This window comes from Muscardinus avellanarius, assembly GCF_963383645.1.
Source record: "Muscardinus avellanarius genome assembly, chromosome: 9".
Lineage (NCBI taxonomy): Eukaryota > Metazoa > Chordata > Mammalia > Rodentia > Gliridae > Muscardinus > Muscardinus avellanarius.
The window spans coordinates 111,506,527-111,527,145 of NC_137795.1; the positions used below are offsets into that span (position 1 = coordinate 111,506,527).

The following is a 20,619-nucleotide window of genomic DNA, read 5'->3' on the forward strand; positions in this document are numbered from 1 at the left end:
AGCCCCCTTCACGTCTACGCCTGGCCATCCTCTGGCCCCTGCCCGTGGCATCAGGCCTAGGGTTTGATTTGCCCAAGGGTTTCAAGTTGAAGAGTCGTCTCCCAGGACAAGCCTGTGCGCGTGTGGAAGACTGTAGGCCGGGGCTGTTGACCTCACCTGTGACGCGGGCCCTCCAGAGGCTGCCTGGTTTCAGTTGTGGGGGGGAGCCCTCTCTCACCACACTGCCCGGCCCTCCTTCTTGGTCTCCTTTACTGCTGGGCCTCATGACATGTTTGCTTAGGGACATCTTGCCACGTGGCTTATACGGCTCAGCGGTGTGACCCAGGTGGGGCCAGGCCCCCTCCACACCTGAGGCTGTGGCTGCACAGAGACCCTGAGAGTCGGCCCACCCCAACAACCAACATGGGTGACCGCTCAAGTCCCAGAAGAGAATAGCTGGAATTCACACCAAGGCTTGGCCACCCTGGAAGTCCTGCAGGAAATTCAACCCAAAGCAGACAAAGCAAAACACAAGCCCTCACCTGGGTGGGAGCTCTACATGTGGTCTTTTTTCCCTACTCTTGGCCAAACCATGCAGGCTGCCAGCTGTCCACTCGGCCCCCTGGAGTCTGCCCAGTGAGCAGGCAGAGCAGGTCTACAGCTGCAGGCTGCGGGAGAGGCAGCCAGCTGCTCTGCCAAGACCTGGACCCCTCCATCCACTCCCGCAGACACAGCGCCTTGGACTTGGCCAGGTGGTGTGCTTTGGAAGAATGACCGGGGAGCACTGGGAAGGAGCTCCACTACCAGAAGTCGCCTCTTAAATACCTGTTGGAAGGAAACACAGATGTTTTGCCTGCTCTTCATAAGGAACAGCACTGGGCTCTGCGGAGTGCAAAACCCAGCACTGGGTTCTTAATGACGGAGGGTAATTATCATCCACTGGATGGAGATAGCCAAGCTCTGCCCATCAGTGACCACCTGTTGCCAGGAGCATTCAGGGAACAGAGGCTGCAGACCAGGACCTACAGAGGTGCTAGGGGAGGTGGGGGGGGGCACCAGGCAGAGGGCCTCTGAGCTAGCCCTGCTGGAGCTCTGAAGGATCTGCAGAGTCCCCACCTGCAAACCACCGCTATTTGCTTCCCTGGAGTTCCGCACAGGCTTTTCTCTGCTGCCCTGATCTGTAGCTCAGGTGTAGACAGGCAGGTGCATCCTCCTCAATACAAGATGGAGCTCAGGGCCATCAGCCAGGTGCCTGGACAGGAGGCTCCCTGCTCCTAACACTCAGGGAGTGTCGGGGACCCCTCGTGTCCCCTAAGGTCAGCGTACAGGCTGCTCCTTGTGCATTCTTTTCTCTTTTGTCCAACAAACACCCCAAAATCCGACTTGATTCTCCTAGAGAAATATAGATTCTTTTGACTCTAAGGGTGGAACCTAAGTTTCCTGGATTGTGAGGGGGGGGGGGGAAGGGCCTCGAACTGCAGCGAATGTTCCTGCCAAGCCTCTGGGCAGACAGAAGGGAGGCCTTACTCTGGGGAGACAGACCATCCCTCCTGACAGGCACCAGGCCCTCTGCAGCAGGGAGAAGCGCAGACCCTCCCTCCCCTCCCCAGGTGCGCGCGGTGGATGGGCTGCTGCGGCCGCGGGCTGGCCACCTGCGCCCCGGGCCGCGGGCGATGCGCGCGGCTGGCTGGGGCTGGCCCGGGTTGGCCGGGGTGGGGGCGCCCCTCGCCCGCCCCCCGCGCCCCTGACGGTCCCCGCGCCCCCGCCCCAGCCAGCCCGAGCGAGCGCGGCCGGAGCATGCGCCGTGCGCGGCCTGGAGCGGGCGGCAGCGCACCCCGGGCCCTGCCTGCACCCAGCCTCCGGTGCCGGTTGCTAAGCAGTTATTGTTTCTGTGGCGATCGCAGAGGCTGTTGCTAATTGGCGAAGCCCCGCCGGGCAGCAGCACCTCCCTCTCGCTCCTCTCTGGGCTCCGTGCACCCGGAGAGCAAACTAGGCTGGTCTCCCGTCTCCTCCCCCACCCGCCCGAAATACCCGGGATTCGGAAGTATGGATTAGAACCGCGCTCCTCCTCGCCCTAGCCACCGACTCTGGTGGCTTCAAACTCTCCGGCAGACCCCACCTGGCCCGGGTGGCGAGCCCCCTGGACAGACCATGACCACCGCCAAGGAGCCCAGCGCCCCGGCGAAGACTCAGCAGCAGCAGGAGCAGGTAGCGTGTGTGTGTGTGTGTGTGTGTGTGTGTGTGTGTGTGTGTGTGTGTGTGTGTGTGTTGGGTCCGTCGTGCATGGCTCGGTGTGTGTCTGTTTGCAGCCCCCTGGGCCACCAGGCTACTGAGAGTGCTGCGGGGGTCGGCCCTGCGCTCCACCCGCTTCTATTTTTAAAGGATGCTCTCCTGTGCTATCAATAATGGATAGGCACCCAGCGCCTCCTCCAGCAAGGTAAAGTTGAGGAAAGGCACCTTTGGACAAAGGCCTGTCTCTCCAGAGCTGCCTCGTTTAACCTGTGTTAGTTGCAAAGCTTCCCAACTACTTTGTAATTTGAGGGAAGACGGACATACCACCTCCCCTCCCCCAAACGCAGGTCTATTCTGACCCTTCAAGAGGGCTTTGCTTTGGTTCTAACACCTGTCCAAAGAAAAGGAGCCTTGTGTCCAGGTCTCCCCTGCCCTTCCCGCAAGCATTTCTGTAAGGTTTGGACAGACTGCGCACCCGGGAGTGGAGCTCTGCTGATGGATGGGCCGGTGGGGAGGCCCCCAGGAGCCTGGGCTGGGGAGTGCCGGGTTCCCAGGCTCGCTGAGGGTGTCGGGGCGCCAGGGTCCAGCATGCACAGGGTCTCTGCCCTGCCCCGGGGAGGCCCACTGTCTGCGGAGGCTGGGTGCCCTAGGGGACTGAGGGAATGGCCAGGCTGGGCTTCAGCGCTCCCATGGACACAGTAACTCCCTTCTTAGAGGATCCGAAGGGTTCTTGTCTGTTAATCGCTGCTCAGTTCACCTCAGGCAGATCATTAAAATAGATCCTGGGAGACACCACTAGATTGCAAAGCAGTTGGCTGGAGCTTGGTAAATCAACAGCATAGCTGGTTTCTCCAGCGTGGTTTAGGGGCGACTTAGGGTTGTCCTTATGTTGCTTTTGCTAGGATGAAGGCAAAGAAAGGGGGGCTCTCTAGAGTTCCGGAAAGCACATCCCTGCTTTGGGGATGTGTGACCGAATCCCACCGCCAACTCTTCAGAGCACATGGAGACAACTTTGGACCTGCACTTATCGTGAGCTCTACTCGCCCAAAGCTCATTTTGCAATAAAAGGACAATTTTCTTGTATCCTCATCATCTAGAGAGCTTACATACAATTTTATTCTGGGAAGATTTGCTAAATGTGGAAAATCTAAAATAAAAAATATTCAGCGTGAGGGTTTGCGTAAGGGTTAATGCTCCGTGGGGCTTTACAGATTCAGAATAGACAAGCCAAGCCCTTCTCCCTTTAGAGAGTCTACAGAATATTTTCTCAACAAAGAACTACTTCTAATGGGCCCAGTGTCTTTTTATTACAGTCCTTTTCCCTCGCTAGGTGCAAAATGAAAGTTCCTTGGGATAAAGGCGTGAACTGGGACTCAGGTAGCATTTCTGACCGGGGGACAGGGATAACGGTTATAAAAAGAACACAGTGCTATCCCAGGTCTAAACTCAGGAATCGGAAGCCGAAGGCCCAGCCTGTATTATGTAAAAGAAGTTCCCTGGTTTCTGTACAGCTTTCCTCTCGTCTGCCTGGCATCTCGGCATGCAGGCGTGTGGCAGTGGTTAATTAGGATTTAATTTGGATTTTGGAGGACGTGGAAGCCCTTGGTTTGATATTATCCCTTTTGACCATCCAAATATCCCGTGTCCTTGAACCTGCTTCTATTATGGAAGATGCAAATTGGTATAGACTGAAGTCCAGAGGCCGCGTGGCTCCAGAAAGCAAGCGGGACATCCGGAGGGGGCCGTCCCTGTCACATGTAGTTGGGAAGGTCTGCTTGACCCTGAAAAATTCACAGAGCTCATCTGATGAAAGAGAGGTCAGTGGTGGGTAAGAGGAGAGAAGCAAAGTGGGCAGTTCAAAGGTCTCACATGAGAACGCACACATACCTACACACACGCACACATGCATACATGTACACACAGACACACACACAGACACACACACACACACACACACACACACACACACACACACACACACACGGCACTGGCTGAAATCTTAACCACCCCTGACACAAAGATTGTTTCTTAGTCCTTCATTTTATGTAATACTGTAAAGGAATCTCAACTCTTCTGTGTGCTCACAAAGATCCTACAGTTCCCTATTTCATTGTTGCTTTTTTCCTTTGTGGCTTATGGAACTTTGGGGATAGCCCCATGCCCAGGTTGATGAAAACTTACAGGGTTACCATGAGAGAAAGATGTTCCATTTGTGTTAAGGGAAAGAGAGGATGCCTGCTTTGTGGCTTGGCTTGGGGCGTAAGTGTGGGCCAGTTATATGTGCTGACCAACTCAGTGGCCACCTCCCTGCCACCAAAGGATATCTCCTACAAAACTCAGGGGGCCCCTTCACTCTCAGATTCGGAGACATTAATCTGACGATTTGGATTTAATATAGCCTAAACCTATTTCCAACACTCTTTAGAAATCACTTGGCTACTGCAAAAGCCTCCCTGCTTCCTTCTTAGCCAGCAGCAGGGGGTGTGACTCTCACCCACCTGCCTTGGTCGCTGGGAACCAGGCATGTGGGTGGTAGGAAGAAATAACTTATTTTTTATGCTGAGGATTAGTACAAATTCATGGAAAAAATGGGAAAAGATATAAAATCAATTGTCTTGGTTTTGTATGTGTTGGCCTGTGAATTAGAGATTGCTGTATTTTTTTCATTTGCTAAAAAGTACACTGAAAATAGATGACTGTGTGGAAAGAGGTGTTTGGGGGTTCCTTTTGTTTTGTTTTGTTGGAGGATACCCTGTGAACCCAGTAGAATAAGAGGAAGAACAGAATTCCAGAAGAGAATTTCTCTTTCTCTTTGGAGATGCAAAACTTGATAACTTAATGAAGTGTTATCAGCATGGGGATGTTTGGAATGGGTGTATCTTAGGGACTTGACCTCCCCCTGAGGCTTGGAAGCCAATCAGAGGAGGTGGAGACTTCTCAGTAAGGGAATCCACCTGACCTCTCCACACCCAGCGGAGCCTAGTGGAGGAATCAGAAAACGCAGAGGTAGTCGGTTCAAGTTTAGCGTATTCTACAGAAACGACACCCTTCTTTGGAAAACCAGATTCAGGGATTTTAACCACTTAAAATAAAAAGTCCAATTTCATTTTAACATATGCTGTCCCTTTCCAAATGATTTGAAATCGGAAAGCAGTAATCAGTAATGCTCTTCAGTAAGAAATTAATTGTGGATTTTTCCAATGAGCTGTGACACATTTGCTCACCTGTTGAGCAGAGGTGAGTTTCTGGTGGAATATTCTATATAGGTGTATGTATGTGTTTGCACACACATGAACACACACCCAGCTCTCACATGTGAGACTTCATAGGTGTCTCCTGTGTCTTCTCTACCCTTGTGCTCAGGAATATCTCAGTATGTGAGAGTATGCCTTTCCTTAAAAAATGGCCAACAAGCCAGATGTGATGGCTCACGCTTCCCAGTACTTGGAAGGCTAAAACAGGAGGATCTCACAGGTTTAAAGCCAGCTTTAACTACTAAGTGAGGCTCTCAGCCTCACTGTTTCCAAATAAGATAAAATAATATAAATATAAATAAATATATATATAAATATTATATATAAATATAAAAATATAAATAAATATAAAATAAAATAAAATGTTTCCAAATAAAATATAAAAAAATAGGTCTGGGAGTATAGCCCAGAGGTAGAAAGTCCCTAGGTTACATTCCCAGTAACCTAGGGACTTTCACACACACACCAAAAAAAAAAAAAAAATGGCCAAAAAGCTCCTTCTCACATAGAAATATCTACTTGCTATTTGCTGGCTTGGGTCTTTGCTGTCTATCAAGCTCAGGCACATCACAACTGTAACTTCCGTGTACCTGGAGGACAGCTACCAGGATCATTCCTTTAGTGTGACAACTTTTGTCGTTGTCCCTGGAGCCATTAGTGTGTCTCGTCACCCACTAAATTCTGAGCCCCAGAACTTCATATTGACTGCTTGATAGGTTAAGTTACTTGTTTGAACATTTTTAATTTCATTGCAGAAGAACTTTTTGAAATGAATAGAATTTTATAAATAAATCACCCCTTGGAGTGGGCATTTAGATGTACATAGCTTAGTATTGAGAGGTTAGATAATCTCCTAGGGTGCATCAGTGACGAAGAACCAGGAGAGACCTATGACACTCCTGCCCATGCTCCTCACACTGGATCTTAATGCTTCTGGAAATAGTAAAGTTCAAGACGAAAAGAGAGGATCTGGCTTTGACCTTCATGAGAGTTAAAATTTTTATGCAACTGTATTAAAGAAAAAGGCAGGGTGTCTATGTTTAAGGTGATGTGGTACGAGGGAGGGGAAGGCTGAAGGAAACTTCAAAAAACAAGATTCAATATTGAGAAATAAAGATGTGATATATCGATAAGACGCAGAATGTCTCATTGGCTACAGCAACATTACTTATAACGTAAATTCCATTCCATGCATGATCTAAGTTATCTGAGAATCTCTGCATCAAATGAAAACTTGAAGGTCTCCAGTCAAGAATGGGAACTCCAGATTCCGGGGAGGGTTTCAGAGCCTGCTAGGACTTGTGAACTTTCAAAGCAAGAAGGAAGAAGGGTGTGCGTCGGCTACGAAAAAGGCAGACGTGTCAAGGATTTCTGGGGAGCACTGTGACGCGAGCATTCTAGAAAGAGAATAGAGCAGGACTCCACACCCAGGAGCACTGGATGGGGTCCTGGTGCTGCGGGACATAGTCCTGGGAGGACAGAGAGTGGCTAATGTCCTTGGAGGAGGGATATTTTGTATTATCACATAGAGAACCATGTGGTTATGCACTGCTACTACTCAGTAGGCCAGAGGGAGCTAGGTCCAGAGTCCTAGGCAACTCTCCATCTTCTGGGATCCATATCACACCATCTATTAAACCAATACCTAAGTGTCCCTTGATATCCTAAATGAAAGCCCAGACAAGTCATGGTGGGATGGGGAGAGAAGATACCAGATTAGCAGTTAATACAGACCAAAATCCAAACTTTGGAAAGCAGCTTACTTTTCTTTCTGGAAAATGCTCTCAGTATATTTAATGTGTTTTGTTGTGTTATCCTGACTTTCTGTGTGCTCAGTCCACTCCTCATTTCCAACGCTGCCTTTGCCAACGGATGCTTAGCCAGGGCCTTGGAATGCTACACAGAAAGCCCAGGGACCTTCAAAGTTCCCCCGTGGCTCTCACTAACCTGCACCAAAACTTCCCCACTCGGCATGATAGGAAGTGTCAGTCCCCTGCTTTGGCCCTTCGGGGGTCTGGCATTACTCTTACGGAAATGGATTATTCCTGTGTGTGGCTCTGATGGTCCTGGCTTGGTGGTGAATGCCACTCACTCTCCCCTGCTGAGAGAGACTGAGGATGACCTGCTGGAGTTCTAAACCTTGAGGAAGAGAATGTAATTTTAAGGGGAGAAGGGCTTCTCTACAAGCTGTTGAAAATCAGCAATGTTTGAGGTCCTTGCTTTGAAAGGATCACACAGGTGGAGGCTGGGTGTTGGTGTTGCAGCCATGTTTGGAGACACAGACTGAACCAAAAGGGCTTGTTTTCAGGCTTCAGGCTCAGTAGTCTGTAGTCTTGAGCAGGAGAGCAAATGGAAAGGAACCCAGTCCTGTGTCATTCTGCATGTGGCCAACATCCTCGGGGCTTCCAGATTCTGAGATAGGTCCTGGCATGGACGGACAGCCCAGGGAGAGGGTCACCCAGAAAGCTGACCTTGTGCTCTGCCCTCCAGCTCAATTTTTAAAAATTATTTTAATTGTATTTACAATTGTATTAACTAATACAACTTTTATTTTATTAATACAGTTGTATTTACTAGTGCAATTGTATTAATTGTACTGTATTTAATTGTTTTTAATACACTTTTATCAGTGCCTTGAAATCATGCATAAATATGAGGCTCAGAGTGATGGATTCATCCTGTACACAGCACGTGATGTTTCCCTCTGCCTCCCATTCACTCTCCCCCCCTCCTATACTTATTGAGATTGGTATGCTAACTTGTTTCTGCACAGAGTTGATATTTTAGGACTTCGCTACCATGTCCCTTTCATCTCCATGGGGACCTGGGATGGGCCACCATCTGCTTAGACTTGACTCTTCCTGTCCACACTGTCCCATGAGCTTGTCTGTCTGAGCTTTGTTAAATGATCAGGACCAATCCAGTCATTAAAAACCTGCAGAAGGTGGTATTACACATTATTCTCCTGTGAGCAGCCATCTTTTTTTTTTTTTTGGGGGGGGGTGGTACTGGAGTTCCTGGAAACCCTTCTTTCGGGCTACACTACCAGACCTATTTTTTTATATTTATATTTTATTTTATTTGGAAACAGGGTCTTTTTAAGCCAGCAAAGCTGGCTTCGAAACTGCATGATCCTCCTGTCTCCGCCTCCCAAGCACGCGGATTACAAGCGTGCACCACTACACCCGGCAAGCAGCCATCATTTTAACAGTAGCTGCTGGTGAAGAAACCAATGGAATTAGTAATGGTTGAAAGCTTAGGTAGAACTTTGTGGTAGAGCTGAGGAACAGAAACATATTTGGTCATTATCATTAATGAAAAATTAAGTCGGGGCCACTTGAGGACAGTCTTGGCACTCCTGAACTTGCTGACACATTGCCTGCTCTCTTGAAGTACCTGTTTATTCCCAGGCTGGAGTCTGTGTTAGAGCTGGACTGTTATCAGGTCAGAACCAAGCAACAGATCCTGTTGCTGCTTCTGCTTTCAAATCCAGGAGGACTTTATGCTAATAGTGTTGAAATTTGCCATAATTCCTTGGTAGGAGAAGTTGCCATAAGCACCGATGTTGAATTAGAGCTGTGGGTCCATCTTGAGCTCTCCGTCTAGTTTTGGAAGTTGTGGCTAGGATGCCACAGGATCCTGAGTGCAGACCTCCCTCCACCAGGGGCTTCTCGAAGCACATCACTGGCAGAACACAGTCTGGTTCATAGAATTCCCAGTGACAATTTCTATATTATTCGCTTACTAGTCTCTGATCAATTTTTCAAGAGATTTAACTTCCCCTGCCAGAACTCAAGAAAAACTGCCTTCCCCAACTGAAACCATGAGCCATCTGAGCACCATCTTTAGTTGCTGAGTTTAGAAGCCTCAGAACACAGGCTTCCGTGCCATGTCTGTGTGGGGGCTCGTGCAGTGGAGGTGGGAGGCGGACTGGGGAACTTTGGGCGTAAATCCTCTGATCTAAAGGGAGAGCAATGGTAGAGGAGGGGATCTTTCAAAACACTCGGAAAGGTCACAGTCCGCCTGCTGAAGTGCGTGTGTGATCCCTCTTGAAGATAACGGGACTCCTCTCTCTTGAAAGGCTTGATTGAACCCTCTGAATAGGTTACCCACAGCAAGGTGTAACATCACAACCCCAAATCCCAGCTCTATCCCCATTTTTCCTCTTTCAGAAATTTATAGCAACAGAGACGGCCTTGAATGGAAGTGATATCTGTCTTAAATTTTGTGGGAGAATTTTCCTTTGAAGAGGTGCCTTTTTCCCCTTGTTAGAATATTTGAAGTTGTCATAGCAATCCCTCTGGGGTTTCTAAAATTATGACACTGACTGTGTATCTCAAATCTTGTTCTTGAGCGGAAGGGGGACGTCAGTGTGCTTTGCCTTTTCATAGCCGGCCTGATGTTCCATCCACTTATGGGAGAGATGTTGTATCCGAGGAAGATTTCATTGATAAAGAGGAAGGATGGGCGGAGAAAAGGCAATGCAGAGGACAGGGGAATGGGACAGGACCAGCTCAAGGTCAGGAGGGAACGGAATGCCAGTTGCTTTGCCTGCCCAGAAGGTCAGCCAGGCCAGCTGCTGTGGAAAGGAAGACGGTCTGCAGGGCACCTGGACATGATTCCAGAAGGCAGAAGTAATTATTCTGATTCCAGAAACCAGAAGCAATGCAAGTTTCTCACCAAAATGGCACAGGACAAGTACAAAGGGAAGGAGCAGAGTGTTAGTTCAGTTGGACAAGAGAGGAGAGAACCGTGAGCCTCAGTCTCCACTCAAGAGAACAGTGTCTGGGGCACAGGTGATGCTGGGGGAGTGACGTAGACATGGAATGTCACCTGATGTGGGCGATTCTCTAGCCTAGGTGCACCTTGATGGATCGAGAGGGGCACTGGAAGTTTCTGGTTTTCAAAGAGCTGAAAGGATTTGTGATTTTACAAATAAACTCGTCTTTTTTTTTTGTGGTACTGGGGGTAGAACCAAGAGGCTTTCTACTTCTGGGCTATACTCCCAGACCTATTTTATATTTTATATGGAAACAGGGTCGCACTAAGTTGCTGAGAGCCTCACTAAGTATCTGAGGCTGGCTTCGAACCTGTGTGATCCTCCTGTCTCAACCTCCCAAGCGCAGGGATTACAAGCGTGCACCACCACAACAAGGTATCTTATTTAAGACGTGATGGCACACATACGCATATAGTGTATATATGTATGTATGTAGCATTTTTGAGAGAAGTATATTTAGAGATACTTAAGATGTGTGAGTTTCTGGCTCTGAGTTTGATAAATAAAATGAGAATTCCCTTTCTCCTCTGCCAAGTCATATGGTATATGGCTACAAAGAATGAGACATTGGCTAATAAGAGCTTTGTCAGATGTGTTAGTTACCTTCTCTAGTCTCTGTGACAAAATTACCTGACACAAACAATTAAAATTAAGAGAAGCTCGTTTGCCTCACGGTTTCAGAGGATCAGTCAAGAGTGGGTCAGCTCCGAGGCAGCAGTATCATGGCAGCAGCACATGGCTGAGGCGAACTGTCAGAACAGCCAGGAAGCAGAGAGAGAGAGAGAGGAAGGGAGCAGGGCCATGTACAACCCCAGGTCACACTCCCAGTGACCTGCTGTCCCCGCCACACCCTACCACCTGCAGTTGCCTTCCAGGAACACTATTCAGAGTATTAGTCTATCAGTGGATTTATGGACTCATCAGATGCCAGCCCTGATTCAGTTGTTTCACCTCTGAACATTTTCACGTTGTCAGTATATGAGTTTTCCCAGGGGCCATTCTATATCTGAATCATAATGGCAGGTAAAACTATTTTATCATAAAAAAATCACCAATCCTTAATATCACAGAAGCTCTTTTAATGCATTTCATTAATTGTATCTCCTTGTGCAAGGTTGGGGGAGGGGAAAGCTTCACCTCAGACTTGTCAACAGACTTTTCTGGAGGAGCTGGAGAACAGTCGTGCTGGGACACAGCCGATCATGTCTTCTGGTCCCAGCTCTCCCACCCGCTGCCAAGAGACCTTGGGCAAAATGGTCTGATTCCATGTCTGGATGATGGTGATCCCTGGCCCCACAGGGTTGTTGTGGAGATTCCTATCTGCTTGTTTCATGATCTGTGAATATGTGAGTGTGTGTGTGTGTGTGTGTGTGTGTGTGTGTGTGTGTGTGTGTGCATAGCAATGGTCTGTGAGTAGATCTTTTCATTGGCTGTGTTTAGCAAGGTCTTGATGTGTCTGTTCTAAGGTGGATTGCTCTATAAAACCCTAGGATGTTTGACTTGCAAAGCATCGTCTAGATCATCTTGCCTAGTGATTTTGGGACTTTTCATTCACTAACAGAATCCTTTTCCTAAGGGAAGTGAACCAAGACTGGCACACCAAGGAGGTGAAATAGCCCCTCTAGTGGCCCTGAGACGTGTCAGCAGAACCCCAGAGCTGGATAGAACACAGCTCACAAACCACAAATCTAACCCAGCATCCAACTTCACAGAGGAGAAAAGAAGGCACAGAGAGGTTGAGTGAAATACCAGCATCACACAGCTGGCACATTGCAGGTTCAAAAGTCCCCCTTCCCCTTTGGCTCCAAACCAAGTCATTTGGAGTGAGGTATGATAAATAATGGTAATGATATCATCATCATCAGCAGCAGCTAAGGAGACTCACACAAAACTCAACATGAATAGCAGACTGTGAAGGAAATAAAGGAATTGGGTAATTCAATGCATTAAAACATCCATGTTTGGAGGTCAGTTAGGGGCAGGCATTCATTCCAGGTAATTCAGGGGTTACTCTAGCATTTTTTATCCTGTCTCATGGACAGACTCAGCTCTTTCTTCTTTTTATTGTGCCAGCTCTGGTTGTATTGGGTGGCTCATAGCAAGTTTTCATATTTAAATAATTAGTTACTAATCCTAGCATTCCCGAGGCTGAGACCAGAGGATCACGGTTTGCAACAGCTTCAGCTACTTAGTTAGGCCCTTTGCAACTCAGTGAGACCCTGTTTCAAAAAAAGAATAAAATATAGGGCTGGGGGTATAGCTTGGAGGCAGAATGTCCCTAGGTTCCTTCCCCAGTACAGCAACAAAAAATAATAATAATTAGTTATTTAATGAATTGCTTTTGCAACAAGGAAAAAATGAGGATGTAACAATTGATTTTTCTTCCCACTATTTAAAAGTAAGCAACAATTAATAGATTATGCATGCTTTGGAATCACGAGGTAGGTAATTTTCCATCTCATGTTGCACTTGAATAAGCTCACAGGTAGTAGTTACACTCGGGGTGGGGAGATGGGAGTACATGGGCGGGAGAGGAGCCCCAGGGTACCACCTGCACAGGAGGGGATTTAACCCAGCAGGGGTGCAGATGTTGAAACATCTGGATATTTTATTTGTTCACAAGCTTCACCTGAACTAAAATGGGTGGATCATTAACCTTGGATCACAGATCCCTTCTAGGGATCTGATGATGGACCTTTTCACCAGAAACATTCCTGTCATCTCCCACATCCCTTGGCTTCTTCTATAGACTCCAGGTTGAACATTCCTGATGTCTTCTTATGGTCCCCCAGGAAGAAAGCACCTCAGATAAAAGATGCTCAGAGCTTGTTGACCAAGCAACCATTGCACCTTCTAGGTCCAGGGAGGGCCATGTCCTAAGAGAGGCAAGACTTGTCAAGGAGAAATCAGTAGGATGCCCCTAGAGCAGTAGAAAATGGGTCTGTGAGCCACATTGGGTGATAAGAAGCTAAAGGTATGTGTGTATAGCTAAGAGGAACTAAGCTAAGCCATGGCAATGTCTTTAATTCATTTCTGAGGGGTGGTCGTATATTATTATTAGAAAAGTTTCATTTTCTGTATTGCTCTAAAAGGAAGACTATGGATCTGTGGACTTGTGTCCCGAGATGGCAGCTTTAGCTGAGGGTGTCCCGAGATGGCAGCTTTAGCTGAGGGTCAAGGCAGATCCTTGAAGCCAGGTGGCTCCCTGACATCAAACTAAGATGCTCACCTGTGCTCTGTCCCCAGTAGGGGGCTAGACTAAGGGGCTGTCTCTTGAAGATGTCAAGACTTTGCTATGGCACCTGGTAGGCTTTCCTTTGACACACAGCTGTGAGCTCCTGACAGGCACCGGTTCCTTCTCCAACACAAAGCACAGACAAGCCAGACCAGCTCACCTCTGTGCTCAACGAGTCAGTGAATGAATGGGTCTTATCTTCCTCTCCAAAACTCCTCTAGTAAATGAGCCACAAAGCTGAGAGCCTAAGATTTTATTCATTTATTCAACAAATGAATCATTGAGCAAATGAATCAAATCTTCAGAGCTATGGAAGAAAATCAATCGCCCCCCCATCCCCCCCCCCCCCCCCGGGCACGGCTCCTCTTGGCTTCTCCAAGGCCCGGCGCATCATGACCACCCTTCCTTTCCAACATTCCTACCACATCTGTCCACCTGAAACTATCTGTCCAGCGCAGGAGCATCAGCCACTGGTCCTAATGCCAGCCATGCGCCCGCCGCTGACTCTGCTGAGGCTCAGACTCACAGCACAAGCGAGCGGTCTCTCCTGTGCCAACTGTGTAGGTAAAGAACAGCAGTTGAGGATAAAAGACCTGCTGAACAATGGCCATGATGTCACCGAACGCCTTTGCTGTCGCTTCAAAGGCCAAGTGCTGTGTCTTCTTCATCTAAGGAAGGGGCTGGTGAAAAGATAGTATCCAGCCGCGTCACCTCTGATGGAGAGGAGCCCGGACTTGAGCAAGGGGCTGACCTAGCTCATAGGAGAGAGGAGGGCAGTGAAGGAAGCAGAAAGCAAAGGATCAGGATGAAGGAATGATGGATTCTGGGGCCTCCTACTGAAACTGGGGTTGGGGGAAGTTTGTTGAACTTTCTTCTTTTGTTATGGAAATGATGATCCAACCCAGGGAAGTTCTCTCTGTGAGCTACACCCTCAGTTCTCTATTTTGAAATAGGGTCTCACTTAAGTTGCTGAGACTCCATGTCCACACTGAGAAAATGCCCAACTGACAGCTGCAGGTGTTACCAGGGTGCAGGGGTGGTACAGCAGTGTGTGGCAAAGCGGAGATGCGAGCCCCTGATTGGCTAGGCCAGCATCTCCATGTCTTCATATCTCCCACCCCAGTGTGGCTGCAGGAGAGATCACCCCAGGCAAGTAAAGACTCTCCTGTAAAGTGTTTGCTGTACTTTTTTTTTTTTTTTTTTTTTTTTTTTTGGTGGTGGTACTAGAGATGAAACCCAGGGACATTCTACCTCTGAGCTACATCACTGGTCCTATTTTTTTTTTAAACAAGATTTCCCTAAGTTGCAGAGGGCCTCCCTAAGTAGCTGAGACTGGCCGCAAACTTGCGATCCTTCTGTCTCAGTCTCCCAAGCACTGGGATTGCAAGCGTGCCCCACCTCGCCTGGCTGGGTAGCTTAATTTTTCTTACAGCCACTGTGCATAAACTTCGGCAGCTGATAAGTTGCAGGTGAGGAGTTTGGCCCTATTAAGTTTACATAGGTGTGTGGTTCTCTAGCTGTGGCAATTTAGTCTTTCAAAATGTATCTGTGTCTTAAACACTTGCGTCCCTTTGCTCAGTAGTGAGTGATGCTCTTAAGAACCTGCCATTTTCAAGCAGATAATGCGCATAGCATCATATGCAAGATAGATTCTCTACTCGTCCTTGTTAAAGTCTTACAGAAAAGCCAGGGATTAGATTGCTAAACTTAGAATCTACAGAATTATGGCCCCATAATAAATGGATAGACGACAAGAACTTTTTTTATTAGTGTTTTTTTTTTTACTCAGTAATATCTCTGCTGCAAATTTATATAATTGGGTTGTCTTTGCTTGAGCGAGGAAATGATACTTTGAGTATCACAGTAATTGAGTCCAAGAAAAACACCAAAGAAAAATAAAGCTCTCTGCAGAGAGACCAGTTGCTGGGGATATGTGGTCCTCACCTTGGCTTGTAGAAAGAATGAAACTGCGTGTGTGTGCAGTTGCACCTTCTTTCATGACACAGACTTAAGCACCTTTTTTTTTTTTTTTTTTTTGGTGGTACTGGGGTTCCTGGAAGCCCTTCTACCTCCGGGCTACACTCCCAGACCTATTTTTGCATTTTTATTTGGAAACAGGGTCTCCTAAGCCAGCGCGCGGGGCTAGCTTCGAACCTGCGCGATCCTCCTGTCTCTGCCTCCCAAGCGCGGGGATTACAAGCGTGCGCCACCACACCCGGCAAGCACCTTTTAATTCTGTAGTAGCTGGTGGGCTGATCCACTGCCCTGAATGTTAGGAGGATATGGCCAATTTAGATAAATGTCATATTTAAAATTTTCCAAATGCTTTTGAAAGTTTTATTCTTAGAATCCTCACTTCTGGTCTCAAATCACTTTTTTGATGGCATTGAAAATATTCAGAGATTGTATATTATATATAGATGCAGTTAGAAATGTGCATGAACCGGGTGTGGTGGGCACGCTTGTCATTCCAGCTTCTGGGAGGCTGAGACAGGAGGATCACGGTTTGCAGACAGCCTCAGCTACTTAGTGAAGTCCTATGCAACTCAGTGAGACCCGGTATCAAAATAAATAATAAAGCCGGACATGGTGGTGCATGCTTGTAATCCCTGCACTTGGGAGGCAGAGATAGGAGGATCATGCAGGTTCGAAGCCAGCCTCACTGGCTTAAGAGACCCTGTTTCCAAATAAAATATAAAATAGGTCTGGGAGTGTAGCCCGGAGGTAGAAGGGTTCCATCCCTAGTATCACGAAAGAAAGAAAGAAAGAAAGAAAGAAAGAAAGAAAGAAAGAAAGAAAGAAAGAAAGAAGGCTGGAGGTATACCTCAGAGGTAGAATGCCCCTGGGTTCCATCCCCAGACCACACACACCAAAATAAGAAAAAGAAATGTGTGTGAGAGAGCTTTTAATAATGTAGGCTGCTTCTTTACTCTGTTGCTCATTTTATTTATTTATTTTATTTATTTTTATTTTTATTTTTTGTTGCTGGGGATTTAACCATGGGTGCTCTACATCTGAGCTACACCTCTAGCCTTTTTTGCTTTTTATTTTGACACAGGGTCTGGCTGAGTTGCAGAGGGCCTAAGTTGCTGAGGCTGGCCTCAAACTACAGTCCTCCTGTCTCAGCCTCCCAAGAACTGGGATTATTATAGGCATGTGTCACTGTGCCTGGTTCTTGCTTATTCTTTATATGCATAGAAATACCAATTATTTTCTTTTGTGTGTGTGGTGCTGGGGATGAAATCCAGGGGCTTTCTACCTCCGGGCTATACTCCCAGACCTATTTTGTGTTTTATTTGGAAACAGGGTCTCACTAAGTTGCTGAGAGCCTCACTAAGTAGCTGATGCTGGCTTCGAACCTGTGAGATCCTCCTGTCTCAGCCTCCTAAGTACTGGGATTATAAGCGTGCGCCACCACGCCTGGCTGAAATACCAATTATTTTCTTTCATTATCCCATAAATGAGTAATCAGTATAAAAATAATGACAGCAATCTTGGGACAAAATGTTACTAAAACACAAATGAGCTGCTTCTTTGTCGCCACACTCTCCCCACCCTCCACTGCCCTGACAGAGCAGGTCCTTTGAAAACGGTTTGTACACTGGTACAGCTGTTTGGGACGAGAAGTCCCCTGAGTGGTACTTACTGAAGGCGTTGAAGACTCCCCAGTTCAGGCCTGTTGCAGCGCCATCAGGGTCCTCACAGGAGAGGCTTCGTCTGCAGAGTGGGGCCCAGAGGCAAATTTTGTTTTCTGCTATCCAGGATGTGTTGTTTTCTTTCTTCTTAGACTCAGTAAGTATCATTCTTCTCCACCCACATGTGTATGTTGGAGAAGAAAGAAACATACCACGGAGGCTGAGGATGCTGTCTCTCAACTTGTGCCTTCAGTGAGGGCTTTTGAGAGGAGGCTGCGCAGGCGCGAGGAATCTGGGCCCTCCCAGCAGATTCAGGTACTCGATGGCGTAGTGCTGGGTGCTGGGCTTCATTAGGTCTCAAGGCCAGCAGCAGCAGGAGGGGGGAGTAATGCCCCAAGGATGCCTCATTGGGCTTGCTAGTATCCCTACCTTTAGGAATTTCTCCAACAGTATTACTAATTTTTTTTTCTGATGTAGTGGGGATGAAACCCATGGGCTTTCTACCTCTAGGCTATACCCCCAGCCCACGTGCGCTCTCTCTCTCTCTCTCTTGCTCTCTCTCTCTCTCTCTTGCTCTCTCTCCCTTTTTCAATTTTAATTTTTGTTTGGAAACAGGGTCTCACTAAGTGGCTGAGAGCCTCACTAAGTCGCTGAGGCTGATTTTGAACCTACTTCATATAAAAAAGTAGACTGCTTTGATGTAAGAGTTGACACAAAACATTACTACCACCCCCCAAACTGGATTGCTCTAACACTAGTACCGTTTTTATTTCCAAGACAAGGCTAAACTGCCTAACTTTTTCAGAATAATTTTTACATCTACAGTAAAATACTGTAATACTGCCTTCTACTTAAGTGCTGCTTGGCTCAAGTGTTTATAAAAATGCAGTGTGAGCTATGGACATACTCTAATATTTGAAATGTTAGAGGCCACGCTAAAAGTTAAAAAGGATCAGGTGGAATTAATTTTTAATATATTTTATTAATCCACTGAAACAAAAGTCTCACTCTGATGTGAAACTAATATAAAATTATTAACAAAATGCCTCCATTTTTCTCCATGCTGTCTTTGGAAGCTGACCTGTGCTGTCCACCTGCTCCGTGTCTCCATCTGTGCTGGCTGTGTTTCAGTGCTCAGTGCTCACACGCGGCTGGTGTGGAGAGGCTCAGAGGGCAGCTCAGTTCTGTGGTATTTGCACAAATCATCTCATAACAACAAATATCTCTAATTCTCAATATCTCCAATATCTGGAATGAAAGACGCACCTTCAGGCAGTAGAAAATGTATCTAACAACCATGCTATATAGAGAAAAATTAGTCCATTGGCTCTCTGTTTAAGCTTATATTGGCCAATGCAGTAATTTTCTAGAATCTTAGCACAGGTAAAATTCATTTATTCCTAATGAATGTCCACTGAGAATTTACCAAGCCCAAGATAGCATCATTTAATAGCTAATCATTGACCAGGTGTTCTGCAGACTTCTAGACACAAAGGATCTGGTGGGGGGTGGGAATATTAGTTGCTCCTGAGCAAGCTTCGGCCACAGGCCCAGGACGCTGCACTGAGAGCATTTACACTTGTAGGTTGGATGATGTTCAGCCAAGAGGCTGTGGGTATAAAACCTGCTTCCCCCTAACCCTTTCTTCATTCTTAAGATGAACCTTGTTTCTGGATGAGGCTGGGGTCAGCTGGAGTGGAGGACTGAGAGAGGTTTGTGGAAGACTGGGGGATATGGAGCGTGCTGTGTTCACAGCTGCTCACTAGGGACCGGCGTGGGAGAGGGCCTTGTGAAGGAGCTTCCTCCCTGCAGGCTCCAGTAGCGGGTACACTTGAAAGGCGCCTCCGTTGTTAGAGGCGGTGCACATGTGTTTGTGGAAGGCAGTGCTTTTGAAACATGGGAAAGCAAAATGGCTTGTTCCTCCCTCTGTTCTTTTTTTTTGTGTGTGGTATGGGGATGAAACCCAGGGGCATTCTACCTCTGGGCTACACCCCCAACCCTAGATTTTTAATCTTTTTATTTTTTATTTTTTTTATTTTTATTTATTTATTTATTTATTTATTTGGTGGTACTGGGGTTCCTGGAAGCCCTTCTACCTCCGGGCTATACTCCCAGACCTATTTTATATTTTATTTGGAAACAGGGTCTCTTATGCCAGCGCGACTGGCTTCGAACCTCCGGGATCCTCCTCTCTCCACCTCCCAAGCGCGGGGATGACAAGCATGCACCACCACGCCTGGCTTTAGTCTTTTTATTTTTGAAAAAGACTCTCACTGAGTTGCGAAAGGCCTCGCTAAGTAGCTGAGGCTGTCTGTGAACCGTGATCCTCTGGTCACTGCCTTCCAGATGCTAGGATTTCAAGTGTGCGCCACCACGCCTGGCCCCCTCTTTTCTTATTTGGGCCAGAGACGCTCAATCTGACTAGATCTGTGTGTCTGAGCCACGTCCCCATCTTGCTCTGACACTTTAATAACATGCCCACCACCATGTGTGCAGTAGGGTAGAGCACAGAAGGAAGACAACTTTCCTTTTGCCTAAGACTTTATACCTGGTGATATTCTGTGTCATGAAGATTATGCTTCAACATTCATCAGATGGGATGGAAGTTGCCCGGCAGCTTGTGACCCACTCTCTGCTGCAGGGAACTCGATAGTATCCTGTGGCCAAGGAAGAAGTGTGGGCTAGCTTTGTGAAACCACAGCAGCACTGACTACAACAGGAGAGTCCCCAGCTTCAGCGAACCTCTTAATCCCTGGCAAACTCGGGAAGGCGGTAGCACTGACTGGATAGGTATTCTGAGAAGTATCACATCCAAGGGAGGTTTGTAGACAACGAGCACGGTGGTCCTTGTCTTCAAGATGTTGAGAGCAAAAGCAGGATCACATTAGCTCAACAGGCCTACTTCTGATGCCTGTCCTGATATCACACAACTATGAAGTTATCAACCTGGTCTTTGAAAGCCACAAGTCACAATCAGTTAAGGTTCCCTACAGAGGGCCACCTTCCTGGGCACAGCGTGGGGGTGAGACGGAGGGCCCACTCCTGGCCTCCTGTTCCAGCATGCCTTCCTGTTTTTAGACTGTGTTTGTTTGTTTGTTTGTTTGTTTGATTTTACAGTACTGGGGATAGAACCCAGGGACATTTTACCTCCGAGCTACACCCCCAATCCCATTTTATAGTCTTTTTAAATTTTTGAAACAGGGTCTCACTGAGTTATGCAGGGCCTAACTAAGTAGCTGAGGCTGTCTGCAAACCTCCATCCTGCTTTCTCAGTCTCCTGAATGCTGGGATTACAAGCGTGCGCCACCACGCCCAGCTTGCCTGTGTTTAGGAAGACTTGGTGGGAGCTGTGTTTGTGGACGGCTCTGCCTCTGCATCATTTTGTCCGTACCTTCACCTGTTCCACACAGACGTGAGTGGCGCCGGCAGAATTTCCACTTGGCCATTTCCTCATTTCCCATTGACTTTGTTTTTGTGTGGCACTGGGGTCCTGGAATCCCTTCT

General features: G+C 47.4%; 1 protein-coding gene across 5 annotated transcripts in view; it reads left to right on the forward strand.

Annotated features, from left to right (window-relative positions):
• DPP6 (dipeptidyl peptidase like 6) overlaps positions 1-20,619 on the forward strand; it is a gene marked incomplete at both ends in the record, with an annotated part of 1,069,233 nt that overhangs the window by 561,914 nt on the left and 486,700 nt on the right. For 2 of the 5 annotated variants that reach the window (XM_080701137.1, XM_080701139.1), the window contains one exon: positions 2,131-2,187. The exons of the other annotated variants lie outside the window; for them this stretch is intronic. In XM_080701137.1, the coding sequence (XP_080557263.1) occupies positions 2,131-2,187 (57 nt within the window). Of the gene's footprint in view, positions 1-2,130; positions 2,188-20,619 lie in introns of those variants that run through there. 5 annotated transcript variants of the gene reach the window in all.